This window comes from Odontesthes bonariensis, chromosome 12 (assembly GCF_027942865.1).
Source record: "Odontesthes bonariensis isolate fOdoBon6 chromosome 12, fOdoBon6.hap1, whole genome shotgun sequence".
Classification (NCBI taxonomy): Eukaryota; Metazoa; Chordata; class Actinopteri; order Atheriniformes; family Atherinopsidae; genus Odontesthes; species Odontesthes bonariensis.
Window position 1 is genome coordinate 28,503,816 of NC_134517.1, and position 16,788 is coordinate 28,520,603.

At 43.0% G+C, this 16,788-nt stretch overlaps 1 protein-coding gene across 1 annotated transcript in view; it reads left to right on the forward strand.

Annotated features, from left to right (window-relative positions):
* Positions 1-963: 963 nt before the first annotated feature.
* pdia5 (protein disulfide isomerase family A, member 5) overlaps positions 964-16,788 on the forward strand; it is a 67,978-nt gene continuing 52,153 nt past the window's right edge. Inside the window, exons 1-2 of the mRNA XM_075479981.1 lie at positions 964-1,036; positions 10,544-10,670. Of these exons, the coding sequence (XP_075336096.1) occupies positions 971-1,036; positions 10,544-10,670 (193 nt within the window). The 5' untranslated portion in view covers positions 964-970. The remainder of the gene's footprint in view (positions 1,037-10,543; positions 10,671-16,788) is intronic.

The following is a 16,788-nucleotide window of genomic DNA, read 5'->3' on the forward strand; positions in this document are numbered from 1 at the left end:
TTAAATGTTTTTTATAAAGTTTCAGCCATCCCACTTGATCGAATATGACTGAGAATGTGGGATAGTAAGCTTCGGTGATCTGTTGAAGGTCTTTCAATGAGGGAAATGTGTATTCACTGACTTCTTAAAGTTGCATAGGCCGAGATTAAATCAAAGTTGCTAAATCTGGAGCTCGAAACATTGTGCAGAGTGGGTTTTTTTTTGCCACAAATATGACACTAATAGACAAGTCAAACTGATTAACCAAATGAATAATAGTTCAATTAACTTCTTGCAAGTTGATTTTTAGAAAGATTTACACAGTTTTACTGATGTGCTTTATAGGAATTAACATGGGTCACACAGTGGTGGTTTGTATTTGGGTCTTTCTGTGTGGAGTTTGCATTTCTCTCTCCGGCTTCCTGCTGCCTTCAAAAACATGCATGTTAGGTTACCTGCAGGGAAACTAGGAGTCAGTGTGCCTGGTTGTTTGCCTCATTGTGGCCCTGTGATGGACTGTCATCCTGTCCAGGGCGCACACGCCTCTACCCCACCGGCCAGCTGGGATAGGCTCTCTCTCTATATATATGTATATAATATGGGGCTATTGGACTAAGCAGCACTGCATCAATTAAATGCAGTGGAGCACATTTCATCAGCGCACATTTTCAGGAGGAACGAGTCGAAATCATAAAGAGCTCATTTAAAAGCATTCAATCACAAGCCAATTTACTAATACCCTCAGGAGTAATTAACTGTCTCGCAATGCGGCTGCAATAAGCTGAAAGAAAGGAAATCATGTCTACTGTAGTACTTACTTTCATTGCCCCCCGAGAACATGCGAGGAAGGGGTCTTTAACTGATTGGAAGTGGCAGGTGCGATACCCCCCATGACTCGACCAAACGACTACATTTCCCAGGGAGCTTTGCGCCGTGCCGAAGACTCGGGAGCTCCGAGTGCGCCTGCGTATCCAGACGTGGCAACGGCATCATGGCCTCTTGGAACCGCCACGGGAGTGGGATGAGAGAGGCGAAAATGTTCACGCTGGTGTTGCTGGTGAGTCCAATGAATCTCGTTTGTGTTTCGGGGGAACTGCAGCTGTGTTGTGTGACAATCCGGTGCGCGCGGCAGGGTGTTTGTGTCCGGTGTTGATTTCAGCGGAGGTGGGGGGGGAGAAAAAGAAATGTAATTTGCTCTACAGCTCGTCTCCAGCCTGTGTGTGCAGGAGCTGCGGGAGGGAAGTTGACAGCCCTTGACTCAACTTGGTGCCCACATATAAACAGCTGCTGATAACGCGCTAATGTCCCAGATGTTACTTATTCAGTGCGTAAAGGGAACAGTTCTCTGGCTAACGCCCCCCCCCCCCCCCCCCCCCCCCCGGTGTCTGCACCAGCGCTCAGTAACAACGGTAAAGTCAGAGGAAGATGAGGAACCTGTGCATTGTTTTCTGCCTCAGACATGTGGGTGGTTAATTATTGAAGCTGTAGCCAGGTCTCAGGAAGTCCTCTGTTTCGTCTTGGATAGGGGAACTGGAAGTGAATAACTCCAGGAGTTTGCGTAAAAGTGTCGGTGGGTATTAGCATGCTGCTGTGGATCAGTGTTTAAGAGAAGTGCCATTAGGCACAGGAGTGTTGGCCTAAGTTGCTTTGTGGAGTGGCTGTCAGGTAATCTGTTGTCTGAGTGAGCATGAGCAAACATTTACAGGCTGAAATGGCTGTCCCCTGCACAATGGGCTGTAAAACAGCTTTGCTTCCACGCTAAACATTAAAAAATCTGATCTTTTTACGCTTGTTTCTGTTGAACAATGACTGTGGTTAATGTTCGGAGCAGTTTACATTTACATGAGATAGAGTTCAGCCTGAAAGAGGAACACTAAAGAAAAAAGGGATGTTCTGGGTTTAAAACCCACAACAGAAGCAGAGATTTGCTCTAAAATGATGCACAGTAGTGGTTTTTACCTCACTGATATCATTTATGTAATCTTAAGTTCCAAAACTGTGCCTCGAAGATAAAACCGATTGAAGTGGACAGACCCAAAACTCATGGAGGGATCATTATCTGATCTGGCTCGGGAGCACCTTGGTTGGATGGATTACCCAGCTTAGCCTGTTGCATTCCTAACACAAATAAGTGGAAGAAATAGGAGGACTGGTCCTTTTTTATTTCGTATTGGTTCTGAGACGTATTCAGCCCAAAACATGCACACATGAACAGGTGAAACCCTGCTTACTGAATGCTTAATAAAGCGAATAAAGTGATAAAGATATGAAGATATGAAGCTGAAATCTGAGATAAAAACAGTCAAATACTTAAACACAGTGTGCACGCCTGTGTGCACGCCCTCCACTCAGTTAATCATTTCAGCTCGGTGACATTCATGCCCGTTTGGACCACTGATAATGACGCAGAGCGGTTCCTGCTCTGCATCCTGTTGTGTTCGCACACGGGCGTGAAACGGCAGCGACGCTGTTTGTCACGTTGGCATCGTGCCTCGGCTCTTTTGAACTGAAAGTCAGTCACGGTATGAGGTTAAAGTGCTCCCTCTCAGCTGTAATTTGGCGGTGTTTACATCCCTTTTACACCACCATGACCCAGTTTGATGGAACCGGAGAAGATCACCTTAGATAATCTGCCTCTGTTGATGGGAATCCCTCCCAGTCAGTGATGGTCTGAAGGCTTTGACCCAGTCCAGCTTTCAATAATCATCACTTCATTTTCAGAGTTTAAAAAAAGATGAATTTAGAGGCGATGCCCTGGGATCTGGGATGTTATTTCTTTTGTATTGTTTTTATTTCTAAGCTCTCAGTTGTTTAAACATCAAATAAAAACGTCTAACGGGTACATTGACGATTTGTCATGTTTCTGAGCGGGCGGTGTGGGGGTGAATGTAGGTGATTCCACTTGGGGAAGTGATAAAAAACCACTGCAGCCTTTTTAAGAAGGCAGTTTTCTGGTGGTAGAGGCCTGCCTGTCACAACAGCTTAATCACAACTCCCTCCGCAGACGCACACAGTGAAGGATTCCATTGGCTCGCCTGCAGCTGGTAACTTCAAACCATTGTCTCGTTGTCAATGATGCACATTTTCTCAGGCCGCCATAATCAATATGTGCGACACAGCCGGCTTTCAGTGTTATTTTATGTGCAAATTAATAGAAAAGTGCGTGCTGGCTACATGGAGCATTCCAGAACCAGATTTTCTTATTTTTTAGAGTATCTGCAGGTGTTTTAGACACGATTCAGACCTAAAATTGCATTTAAATTCTATAATTTGGTCAAAATGTTATTGGATAACCACATTAAATAAATGGCAATTAATCATGATGAAATAGTTTTATTGACACCCTTAAAATCTGCTAATATTAGTGGTGAACGAATGAGTGTGTTCAGATCCACTTCCATCCCCAGCAGCAGAAAACCAACACAAGCTCAGACCAGTAAACTTCCTCATGTGGTAGATGAGCTGAGCACTAACCTCTTAGTGTGAGTTATCCTTCCAAACAGCTGTATTTCACTTTGCATCACGTTTTTAAAACGGTTACCTCTCTAAAACGATGCTTTATAATCTGTACAATTATCATTTAAAGCTAAATATCTGCTGAAAGGACAAATAAATACTAGGGCTGGGCAACAATTAGCAACAGACTTTTACAAAATAAAAGCCTGTGAGCAACAGACGTTTACAATAATAACATAAATAATAAAACAGGTGGTCCCTGGCGTAGTGGGTTGAGCAGGCGCCCCATGTACAAGAGGCTATAGTCCTCGCTGCAGCTGGCCCCAGTTCGAGTCCTGTATTGGACAGCCCTGTGCTGCATGTTGTTCCCCCTCTCTCTGCCCCCTGCTTCCTGTCTCTCTGAACTTTCCTATCCATTAAAGGCACAAAAGCCCCCCCCAAAAAAATTGTTTTAAATTTAAAAATAAATAAATGAAACCTGCGTCAATGCGCAATAAAACATTTATCGACGTTAAATAATTAACGAGTTAACGCGATAATAACGAGTTAGCTCACCCAGCCCTAATAAATACCCTGATTTCAGCTCTGGATCTTTGGCCTGTTGCTCCATTTCTGTGGGAGCATTTTGCTCAGTAAATCAGTAGATTATTTAGGGTAAATAATACGTGTTGGCCCTTAGCTGTAGCTTGGCAGCATGTTTGAAATGGAAGCTTCTTCCATTATTCTCCTTACAGGTAGCTGAAATGGGTTTTTTCTACAGCTCCTGTAAATCCGAAGCAGAGCTCTCTGTTTGTGTTATCAGATGCTGCGTCGCTTCCTTTACAGTCAGACACACCTGGTGACACACGCCCGACCGGCTCATTAGTCAGTGGAAAGGGGGAGGGAGCCACATGACCAACACCGGTCGGATTTGTGCTGAGTCAGCACTGGCCCCATGCTGGATGCCTCTTATTAAGCAGATGCAGGGTTTCTGGGCACCTGCTGCTCTGAGAGTGGCACATTTTTAATATGGGGCATCATTTTTCATGGCAGGTGAGGGAGGTTAATGTATGGAGCTCCAAGCCCGAGTTTATCCCGCATTGACCCACATGTTTCATCAGTGTGTCTGTTCGGTTTTCTCCTGCTTCGATATGAGACTGACTGAAACAAACAAAGTTAAAACTAATGAGAGTGCAGAACAAGAGATGATGAAGGCAACGCGGCCCCATTTCTGCTGGAATTGCTTTAGTTTTGATTAATCTGCCGTACTTCAGAGTCTCTGGATTCACCAAATTCAGATTGATTAGGAAAAAGTGAACTGAGTCACCACCTGGGAGAGCAGGGTTCCTCACAGCTTTAATTTGTGAGGTTCCTTCTCGCTCTTCCTCGTTTAACATGCCTGTCCAATATCTGTGTAACAGTTTGAAGAATCCCTTCAGGTGTTAAAGCAGATTGTGCCCTTCTCCTCGTATCTCTTCACCATTGATCTGCTCTGCAGCAATCAGGCTTTCTATCTGCAGCGTCTGTTAAGGAGCGCAGTGATAATGGAGGAGAACGGAGTCCTAATGCTTCTCACAGCGACCGCAGAGCGCTGGGACGGTGCATAGATTAGTGATCAGGAGCCATTGGTCGGGATTGACTGCATCTGTCACCCGGCAAGCTGGGACGGGACGTACAGGTCAATAAAATAAACACGCCCTCAAGCCAAGAAGTGTCTGAGCTGTAACTCTGCTCTGTAACTGAGTCTTAACAACACTTACATGAGCCCGTCTGTTTGTGTAAAAAGTAGTGACCCAAGTTTCAACAAAACAAGCAGGAAAATAGTAGAATAACCAACTTGCGTTAAGTTGAATTGTGTATGTCGGGTTCAGCCGTAACCTGGGATTTATTTAGGAGGAAAATGCAGAATATCTTTATCTTTATTATGTAATAAAGCCTTATCCTTTCATCTCTGACGCCTAAATGTTGAATCCTAAATGGTAGAAAAGAATATATAAAATTCAAATTTCTCTATATTTCTATGTTCATGCAGAGTTGAATTGAGGAAAAGATCATTTCTGAGACATCCATCCAACCACTTTTACACCACTTTTACACCACTTTTACACACCTTTTACACCACTTTTACACCACTTTTACACACCTTTTACACCACTTTTACACCACTTTTACACACCTTTTACACCACTTTTACACCACTTTTACACACCTTTTACACCACTTTTACACCACTTTTACACCACTTTTACACACCTTTTACACCACTTTTACACACCTTTTACACACCTTTTACACCACTTTTACACCACTTTTACACCACTTTTACACACCTTTTACACCACTTTTACACACCTTTTACACCACTTTTACACCACTTTTACACACCTTTTACACCACTTTCACACCACTTTTACACCACTTTTACACCACTTTTACACCACTTTTACACACCTTTTACACCACTTTTACACCACTTTTACACCACTTTCACACCACTTTTACACACCTTTTACACACCTTTTACACCACTTTTACACCACTTTTACACCACTTTTACACACCTTTTACACCACTTTCACACACCACTTTTACACCACTTTTTAAAGTCTGACAAACTGGAAAAAGACAATTTATCGTTTCCTACTTGTCAAGTTTGAACTTCTTGTAATTACTTGAAAAGTCTGTTAATCAGAAACATGCTAACATGTACGTGGAGTTTGGTTATTGATTAAATAATCAATAGTTGATCAATAGTAAACTGTTGTGTGCAGATTACAGGATGCAGCACCTTAAAAGAAATTTGAGTGGACGAATCTCACCTTGTGGGGGTAATGAGGGTCAATTATTGTGAATTTAAGGGGAAAATAGGCTCATCGTGGCTGAATGAAGAAAAACACAGCGACCCGTTTTGCTTTGAATTTACAGAAACAGAAAGTCTGTGATTATCATGAAAGACTGAAGCACCGAATATGCTAATTCCTCCCCGGTTCTGACGGTGCACCATCATGCACACTCCACACTATTCTGACCTACTCAGGAGTTTTAAGTGGAACAACAAAGCCTCAGAGCTGCAACTTTGAAACATCTGAGTGAGGCTTTGAATGCAAAAGTGACAGTTTTGAGCATCAGAACTTTTACAGATTGTTAGGAAATAATGTGCATTAACAGATAAATAATGTCTGTGGCTCAGAGTTAAAAAAAATCCCCTCTTCTCCATTACAGAGTGGTAGAAAATCCTGCAATAAAACCATCTATCTGCTAAAATTACTGATAAAAATGTCATCGTTGTCTGTCGTACATATAAATACTCGTTAAGTTGGCAGATAAAAGTCTTATCTTCCCCCTTCGTGCAATTGGAATGCACTATATATTACACTTCTGATGCATTCCTCCAGCTTGAATCATCAGCAGGGCAGTAATACAGCCTCTGAATGGCTCCGTCACTTTGTGCAGAAGCTGTCAGCACAGCCTTGTTATTTCTGTTATTGTGCATCCATCACTGGAAGATGACACACTCTTCAGCTGGTGGGAGAACCGTCTCATCACAGCCATCCACTGCATCGGCTTGACAACAGCATCAATGTCATTATGGGCTGCCTCACACAAAGGAAAAGGTGCCAGTCTGCGTTTTTTTATCTTCGTTACGGCTTTAATGTTCGACTGTGCAGCTCAACACGTACCCTGATATGTACAGAAATGTTATTATTTAGCTTTTTTTTTCAAAAGCTAAATAAGTCATGATGAAAATGTCTTTGGCTCGCTTGGATTAACATTTTGAATCGTTTTGTTCAAACCTAAACCCAAGAAAAGAAACGCTCCATCATAAATCTGTTATTAGATGATCAAACTCTGGAATGAGATCCTTCCCCAAGTGGAGAAATTCAAATTTCTCTATATTGAAGTTGAATTGAGGAAAAGATCATTTCTGAGACAGTAATTCTTTAGAGAATTCACTGTTTATGTGTTACGACTTTTAAAATTTTCAAACTTTGACTTTCAAACCAAACCTCTGACTTTCAAACTTTACCCACACCACTTTCGCACCACTTTCGCACCACTTTTACACACCTTTTACACCACTTTTACACACTTTCACACCACTTTCACACCACTTTCACACACCTTTTACACCACTTTCACACACCTTTTACACCACTTTTTACACCACTTTTACACACTTTCACACCACTTTCACACCACTTTCACACCACTTTCACACACCTTTTACACCACTTTCACACCACTTTTTACACCACTTTTTACACCACTTTTACACACTTTCACACCACTTTCACACCACTTTCACACCACTTTCACACACCTTTTACACCACTTTCGCACCACTTTCGCACCACTTTTACACACCTTTTACACCACTTTTACACACTTTCACACCACTTTCACACCACTTTCACACCACTTTCACACACCTTTTACACCACTTTCACACCACTTTTTACACCACTTTTAACACCACTTTTAACACCACTTTCACACCACTTTCACACACCTTTTACACCACTTTCGCACCACTTTCACACACCTTTTACACCACTTTCACACACCTTTTACACCACTTTCACACCACTTTTTACACCACTTTTACACACTTTCACACCACTTTCACACCACTTTCACACACCTTTTACACCACTTTCACACCACTTTTTACACCACTTTTTACACCACTTTTAACACCACTTTTACACACTTTCACACCACTTTCACACCACTTTCACACACCTTTTACACCACTTTCACACCACTTTTACACCACTTTTACACCACTTTTACACCAATTTCACACCACTTTAACACCACTTTCACACCACTTTTTACACCAATTTCACACCACTTTAACACCACTTTCGCACCACTTTCCCACCACTTTCACACACCTTTTACACCACTTTCACACCACTTATACACCACTGTCGCGCACCTTTTATACCACTTTCACACCACTTTTTACACCACTTTCACACCACCTTTTACACCACTTTCACACCACCTTTTACAACACTTTCACACCACCTTTTACAACACTTTCACACCACCTTTTATACCACTTTCACACACCTGTCACACCACTTTTTATACCACTTTTTACACCAATTTCACACCACTTTAACACCACTTTTAATACCACTTTTAACACCACTTTCACACCACTTTCGCACCAATTTCACACCACCTTTTACACCACCTTTTACACCACTTTCACACCACTTTCACACACCTTATCCACCACTTTCACACACCTTTCACACCACTTTTTATACCACTTTCACATCACTTTTTACACCACTTTCACACCACCTTTTACAACACTTTCACACCACCTTTTACAACACTTTCACACCACCTTTTACAACACTTTCACACCACCTTTTACAACACTTTCACACCACCTTTTACAACACTTTCACACCATCTTTTATACCATTTTCACACACCTTTCACACCACTTTTTATACCACTTTTTACACCAATTTCTACACCAATTTCACACCACTTTAACACCACTTTAACACCACTTTTAATACCACTTTTAACACCACTTTCACACCACTTTCGCACCACTTTCACACCACTTTCACACCACCTTTTACACCACTTTCACACCACCTTTTACACCACCTTTTACACCACTTTCACACACCTTTCACACCACTTTCACACACCTTTCACACCACTTTTTATACCACTTTCACACACCTTTCACACCACTTTTTATACCACTTTCACATCACTTTTTACACCACTTTCACACCTTTTAGGAGTTCAAGTATCTCGGGGTCTTGTTCACGAGTGAGGGACGAATGGAGCAGGAGATTGACAGACGGATCGGTGCGGCGTCTGCAGTGATGCGGGCTCTGCACCGGCCTGTTGTGGTGAAGAAGGAGCTGAGCCAGAAGGCGAAGCTCTCGATTTACCGGTCAATCTATGTTCCTACCCTCACCTATGGTCACGAGCTGTGGTTAAATTTTTTGGTTAAATTAGATCTTCTGTCTCATCCTGATCTTGCCACTGCCTCATAACCGCCTCTCCAAACAAGTGTCATCCAGCCACACTCTTAATTAGCCGACCCTTCGCCAAAGTGCTTCTACCGAGTCCCAAACACAAGCTGAGGCAGCTGGTGTTTCCCTGCTCGCCACATCTAAATCAAATCAAATCAAATCTAATTTATTTGTGTAGCACATTTCATGTACAAAACAATTCAAAGTGCTTTACATAAAATAAAAGCATTGCAGCAGGGAGTGGAAGAAGCATTAAAATACATTAAAGAATATAAAGAGAAACAAATAAGATAATTAAAATGAATTCAGCTGCACAGGTGATGAACGCAGCCGGCCTCAGTCGGACTGATAGTTTGGTTCCATGTGGGCTGCAGGGTGTGGTGGTTAGTGGTGTCACCTCACCGTCCCCACGTGTGATCAGAGGTCATTTACTCTGAACCGTATCATTAATCAGTCTGAATATGTTGCAGTCCCTCTTCTCCCTGAGCTTTTTAAACGAACCAACGTACACTTTACAGGCTTATAAGCAAACTTTAAATTACCTCCCGCTTTCTTTGAGCTTTTTTTCAGCCTTTTGGCTTCGTTGTTTTGATTATAAAAAATTTGCTGACATCCAAATTCCCGTGTTTTTAAGATTCGGGAGCGCTCGCACCTCAGAGGAGCGTCTCGTTGGAAATAAAAAGCGGAGAACGAATCTGACAGGTGCTTGTTTTCATCCTGGGTGATATCACTCAGCAGACTGGATCCGCTGAGTGAGCAAACCGTGTTTGGCGTCTGATTTAGTTCCCCGAGAAGCTTTTTAATGAACGGTGATGGCGCAGAGAGGATTAGGATGCATGCAAATGGCTTTATGTGTAATCAGTCTTTCCTCTCCTCATCTTTGATTTAAGTGCAAGCTCAACAGTACAGGGTTTGTTTCTTGTATGAGATGCTTCACACTATTAGCTCAACGCCACACAAAGCTGGTGTGTTGCTACTGGAGTTAAACATGTACAACGTGCCACCTTCTGGTACCGAAGTCGTTTCTGTCCACGTGAATAAGCTTTAACGATGTTTTAACGAGGTTTTTGGTGTCCGTTAAAGTTGTGTTCATGGGCACGTGTCTCCAGGTGTGGCTGCTGTCGCTGTCCGAGGCTGTGAAGGTGTCGCCCCTCATAGAGAAAGTCAGCGACCACAAAGACTTCAAGAAGCTGCTCAGGACGAGAACCAACGTTCTGGTGCTGTACACGAAGACGGGTAAGAGCCGACCGCCATGGGCGCCTAATCAGTGTGAATGTGATGCGGTTGCACCGGCTCGAAGGGGACTTTGGAGACTTTGCTTATGTCACCTGCAGTCATATGATTTTATCTCACTCAGTGGGGTTACATGGCACTGAAAGGATCGGATAATTGGCTAAATTACAATAAGAATGAGTTGAGCAAGGGTAATTATCCTTGGATATATGGCGGTGAATGAATCGAATCAAACTCAGGCATTGGAGAAAGATAAAGAGCGAATAAAGAGCAAGATGAAGCTACGTCCCTCTACATTTGGTCTGAGATGAGCTGCTTGTTGCACAAACTCGATGCCCAACGGAGCATTCTCCATCGCGTTGCTTGTTTCTTTCTGACGGCGACAACAACAGGAATATCGTCTCCTTTGACTTCCGGGTCACGACCCCGGGAAAACATCTGGAGCATGCGCAGAACGCAAAGTCTGATTCACCACGTGCTTCAGCCTCTACAAGCAGGTTTAATTTGACTTTCAACCCAGTTATCTCGGGGTCTTAATCCGATCCGATCCAATTCTTAGTCAGATTAAGATGTTTACATGAACTTAATAACTCAGTCTGATTGTAATTTAGCCAATTATCTGATCCTTTCAGTGTCATGTGACCCCACGGACTGTCTTCCACACATCTTGTCTTTGTAGAGGTTGTTGTGCAGTGCTGGAAAACCAAATAAGATCCATTTCTTCTCTAACATCGCAGGTATTTAAATGGAAACGATACATCAGCTCATTTATTTAAAAAAAAAAAAAACAGGAGAAATGTATCTTTGGTTTGAAACAACCACAGTGGAACAAAGTAAATAACCAGTAAAAGAGCTAATAAGTGCTAAATAAATCCTAAATAAACACAATAAAATAAGAAAGTCAACAACTCGAATGGTGAAAAAAGGCCAAGGAGAAGAGAGGCGTTTTAAGAGGAGACTGAAAGTTCCCCTCTGGGCTCACGCTGAGTTTTTGGAACAGTCAGGAGCAGCTGATCAGCTGGTATTTTAGGGCAAGCAGCTCAGACGGTGGGGCAAGACCATCGAGAGCTTTAAAAGCTCATTTGAAGCCGAGTAATGGAGGAAACACTAAGCCCAGTATAAAGTGCATTACAGTGATCCGGCCCGGTCGAGACAAAGGTCTGGATTACCGTCTCAGAATGCTGACTGGACAGAAATGGCTTTATTTCGGCGAGTTGCCTCAGGTGGAAAAAGCTCGATTAGACGACTGCTCTGATCGGACTGTCGAGCTTAAGATCGGCATCCACGTTTTTATCTATTTTACCCCTCAAACGAGCGTGATACAACCTGATAATCACAGATATGTCTCAGCATGTGTTAATGTCGGATAAGGTTTGGTGGATGTCCACATTTCCTGCTTGAATTGGTGAGCAGCAGTCGTACATTTGAGTGCTTCGTTTTGAAACTGGACGGATCAGCAGCTCAGCAGCTGAAGCTTTTAAAGGGATAGTTCGCCTCTTTTGACATGAAGCTGTATGACATCCCATATTAGCAACATCATTTATGAACATTTTCTTACCCCCTGCTGCGTCCTGTGAGCAGAGTTCCAGCCTCGTTTTGGTGTTGATGAAGGTAGTCCGGCTAGTTGGCTGGGGTTTAAAAAATAAAGCGTTTTGCTTCTCAAAACAATATGCGTTCAAAAGAGTAATACATTTGCATCACAAAATTGTTCAACAGGAAAAAGTCAGACCTCACAATCGCTTGGCCCTATTTTCTCTCCCTTCGTATCACTGCCTGCAAACGATTGCTGAAGTCGCAGCATGTGTTCTTTCTTATTTGAACGCTGTTACATCCGGGACTTTACCTTCACCCCGTGAGCTCGCCGACGGGCCGCCAGCTGCTTCATACACGACTCTGCTTTCTACACAGCTGCGGGTATGAATAGTCGTAGATGCCTCGTACTGATGGAAAGCTTCGATTTCTGTGATGCACAGCATCTGAAATGAGCCGGCAGCCGGGCCTAATCTTTCACTTTTCTCTCATAAGTCTGGCTGGCATGTTCACAGACTACAACAGTCCTTCTTCCCCAGGTGTGCACAGAACCGGCCAGGATCGAGCTTGTTGATGACCGACAGGTGAAGCAGCTTCTAGAATTCTAAAAATGAGGATAAATTCACCGTATATGAGTCTGTCATGCGTAAACTACGCTTTGGAAAGCTGCTCGGCAGGACGCAGACAAAGGGAGGAGCGGTGCTTGTTTCTGGCCAGCAGAAATATGTTCAGATGAAGCAGTTTTGTGAGAACAGTTTGTTGAAATGAGGATGACCTGCAGTCTGTCACACAGAAGCTCTGCAGGGCTCAGGCTCTTCTTGCTTCGTTAAAACCGCCTGAAACAGGCCTGGTTTCGGGCTCCTTCTAATGCAGGAGACCATGATATTTATCGATTGTGTCAAACAGCAACCTCTCCCTGCACCACGCTGTCAGAATGAGTTGTGACGAGCTCATTTGGTGCTCGTGGTGATGAAAAGGTGTTGAATGGTAGCTGATGGAAAGCAAAGGGTTGAATCTAGTTCATCACAAACGCACTGTAGAGATGCTGTTGTCATAGAAATAAAAGAAAACAAACAAACAAACAAACAAACAGAAGCGCCTCATCGGAGTGCTTTTTTTTTTTTTTTTTTTGATGAAACGCTGGCAGGAAGTGCCAGCGCCGCTCTGCCAGAGAAAAACCCGCCATGTGGACGCGGGCCCTGAGAGGGACTCTGACTTTTGGGGGTTGAAACAAATAATAATTTGTGTTTGCTGTCAAAGGAAAACAAAACTGGAACAGCTCTCAGTTTAATTTGGGTATGCCGCCGATGCCCGGAACACAGAGAGATCCGAACCTCCTCCATTATGGAGGGAATAATGCGTGATTAGAACTGTGATGTCACGTTTTATAGCCATTATTGCTGGAAATGGTCTACTTTTTTTTATTGAAGTTTTCTTAGGCTTGGTACATGGCAAATTAAACATGTTTCTTTATACAGGAACAAGGCAAGGCAAGGCATCTTTATTTATATAGCGCATTTCATACCACAGGCAACTCAATGTGCTTTACATAAAGACAAGGCATTTGAAATAACAGCATAAAGCAGCATAAAAACAAGCAATTTAAAGAGAATTTAAAAAAAAAAGTAGAATAAAAATTAAAACACAGTTAAAAGCAATCGAAGAAGAGGGGGGGAAAAAGAAAAATATAAAACAATTAAGAGGATTTATAGCATTATGCTTTAAAATTATTTAAAGTAACTCAAACAGAAGCACACCGAAAGAGAAATGTTTTCAACCTGGATTTAAAAGGCTGATTTGGTGGCTGATTTGATATGATTTCATACAAGTAGTATATGAGTAAGAATTGATTCTAATAACCGACTTCGCACATATTTGTCTCAAAAAATAGGGAGCTGATTCAAAGACAAGGTGAGTGCATAATGATATCCGACTGCTGAGGCATACAGTATTACAGGTGGGGAAAGCACAACAAAACAAGAAAACCAGAGTCCTAGTGGGGGTCATTATTTACCTTTTCTATAGTTCCAAAACCTGCCCCAGGGGGTAGCCCCCTCCTCCCTGTCACCACTCAATCTGCTAAGCATACATTAAATTCAATTCATTTTTATTTATATAGCGCCAAATACAACAAATGTCATCTCAAGGCACTTAGATAATAAAGTCCAATTCAAGCCAATTGGAATTCAATTCATAGGATGCAGTTTCAGTCATTCTTTCACATGTGGAATTTCTGATGCCTTCCAATGTCTTAACATGACTCGACAAGCTGTTGTTGTACCACCGAGATTACAGAAGAATTACATTTGCTTATATTGATGGAAATTGTCTTCTTATGAATTCAACACCGAATGAATTAGATTCCCTTTGATCAGCCTCTAATCAGAGCGTGCTGCTCTGATTAAAAGATGCTGCCACGGTGTCGTATGAAGTGTGTTCAGAGCGAATACTTAGGGGAGCTTTCGCCCGCGGATGGTGTCACGGTAATGACCTTGGAAATATCTTACGGAATTAGAGCTCAGCTGTTAATGGAAACACAAACACGGCCGATCGTTGAATCGCAGAACAAATTGTTTCCTCTCAGCCAAGTAGCTTTTAATTCACTTTCTACTTGCAGATTTCCACAGACACAGTGATGCTGTAGAAGAAGCCTCCAGATATTAGACCTTTACAGCACTATGAGAGCACAGAAAGACGGATTTCTGTCATGATTGATGACGCATACCTGCCCACATACGCTGGCAGGATATGGCGTCCTCATATTGAGCGATGCATCAGGTCTCGTAAAGGTTTCGCTCTCTCCAACTCCATTCTTTTCCCCCTTTTTAGTCCCAGCCGGCCTCTGGCGTTCGGTCACATCCCGCTTCGGTTTGGTTCTGCTTCGTGTCCATTAAAACTTAAACGACGACCCTGTTGATCCGCTCGCCTCGGCAGGGTGTATGTGCACGAGTCCTATAGGTCACAGTTTGCATACAGGACAGGAGGTGTTAGAACATGCAGGGTTAGGGCTGAGCAATTTTATTGATACTGCGATATATATCGATATTTCGTTTCCCGATAAATTTTTTTTTTTGGTTGTTGTTTTTTTTCAAAGCAAACTTTATTGAAAAGTCAGACGTTACAATTAGTGAAAACACAGAACATTAAGGTAATACAATACAATGCCAGGGGGTCATATTATACAAAACAGTGATAAATTAGTTCATAAAAATGTTATATAAAGTGCACAGACCTCACGTTTGTTTCTGTTTGTCTGGCGGTGTCGTCCTTCCGGTTCAAAGGACGGACCACCAGTCCAATCAGCAACGATACAACTAGTGCTAGATTAAGTGCAGTAAGTTAGGTACCGAGACAAATGGGAAGACAATTTAGGAAACAAATAAGTGCGTAAGTAGCTAGGACGAAACAGGTGATGTCCAAATCGTATCGAATCGTATCGTATCGTATCGTGAGATTAGTGTATCGCTGCAGCCCTATGCAGGGTTGCCATCTTTTGGCATCGATTCTGAGCTTGTTATGGCTGCAGAAAGTAACGGAATCCTCTGGGGATCGTGACGCTGACTCGTTGGGTTTTGTCTCGTTTTTCCCGTTTTCTGGAAGCAGAAACAACAACGCAGAACTGAACCCCAACTGTCTGCTCGGATCACTACTTTTAGAGGCTTTTTACAGGTGCAGCAGGCGGTGTAATTATGATGCTCACGCTTATTTCTCCATCCCCCACTTTCATATTTAAAGGTGTATTCTGCTAATGTTCTGACTCTCCTGTCAATGCGAGGCGTGAGCAGGTCTGATGAACAACCTGCTTGTTTCCTGCACCGTACGTGTTAATGAACCGATGCCCACCTGCCAGATGTTTTTGCTGCTGTGCGATGTGGGACCCCGGGGAGTCACGGCGGAGCCCCCCTTATCTAAGAATACTCCCGGCTTGGAGCACTGAGAGGAATTGTTCACTTCATGCTGTGAATGAAACACATTTGCTCTTGGGGGGAGTGAAAGAATGATAGATTGTGCTGCACGGGGAGAAGGATATTACCTTGTTTGCTTTACCTAAAGGAATCCACTTTGCTTGCCATATCTGATAAAAATCAGAAATATTCTGGTGTGTTGTTGTTGTAGCTGGTTCACATTTTTATTCCCCCCCCCCCGACGCAGAAAGCAAAGTGTTGAGCTCTGCTGGGGATTGTAAAGGTCTTTATTGGTCGCAGACTCCTAATGTCGTCCTTGAATGAATTCACACAAACTGTAGTTCCCTTAAGCAGAGCTGAGCGTGCTTTGCTTACCTGTTTCCCTAAAAGTTGATCCAGTTCAGCAGTCCCGGTAAAACCCTCCCACCCCCTGACAGTGACACCATTGTGAGATGATGAAAGGTAATGTAACTGAACCCTCTTCCCTGAGCCCATCCTCTGAAAGACTTAGAGAATGATCCTCCGTCGCCCCTCTAACCCAAACCTCGGTCATCTCTTTCTCTGCTCCACTGTAACTCAATTCCTCCTCTCTGTGTTCGACATGACTGCGTCCTCTGTGTCTCAGAAGCTCCGGGTTGTCCCGAGCTATCGAACACCGTCGGTAAAAGGCTGATCCCAGTTTTTTG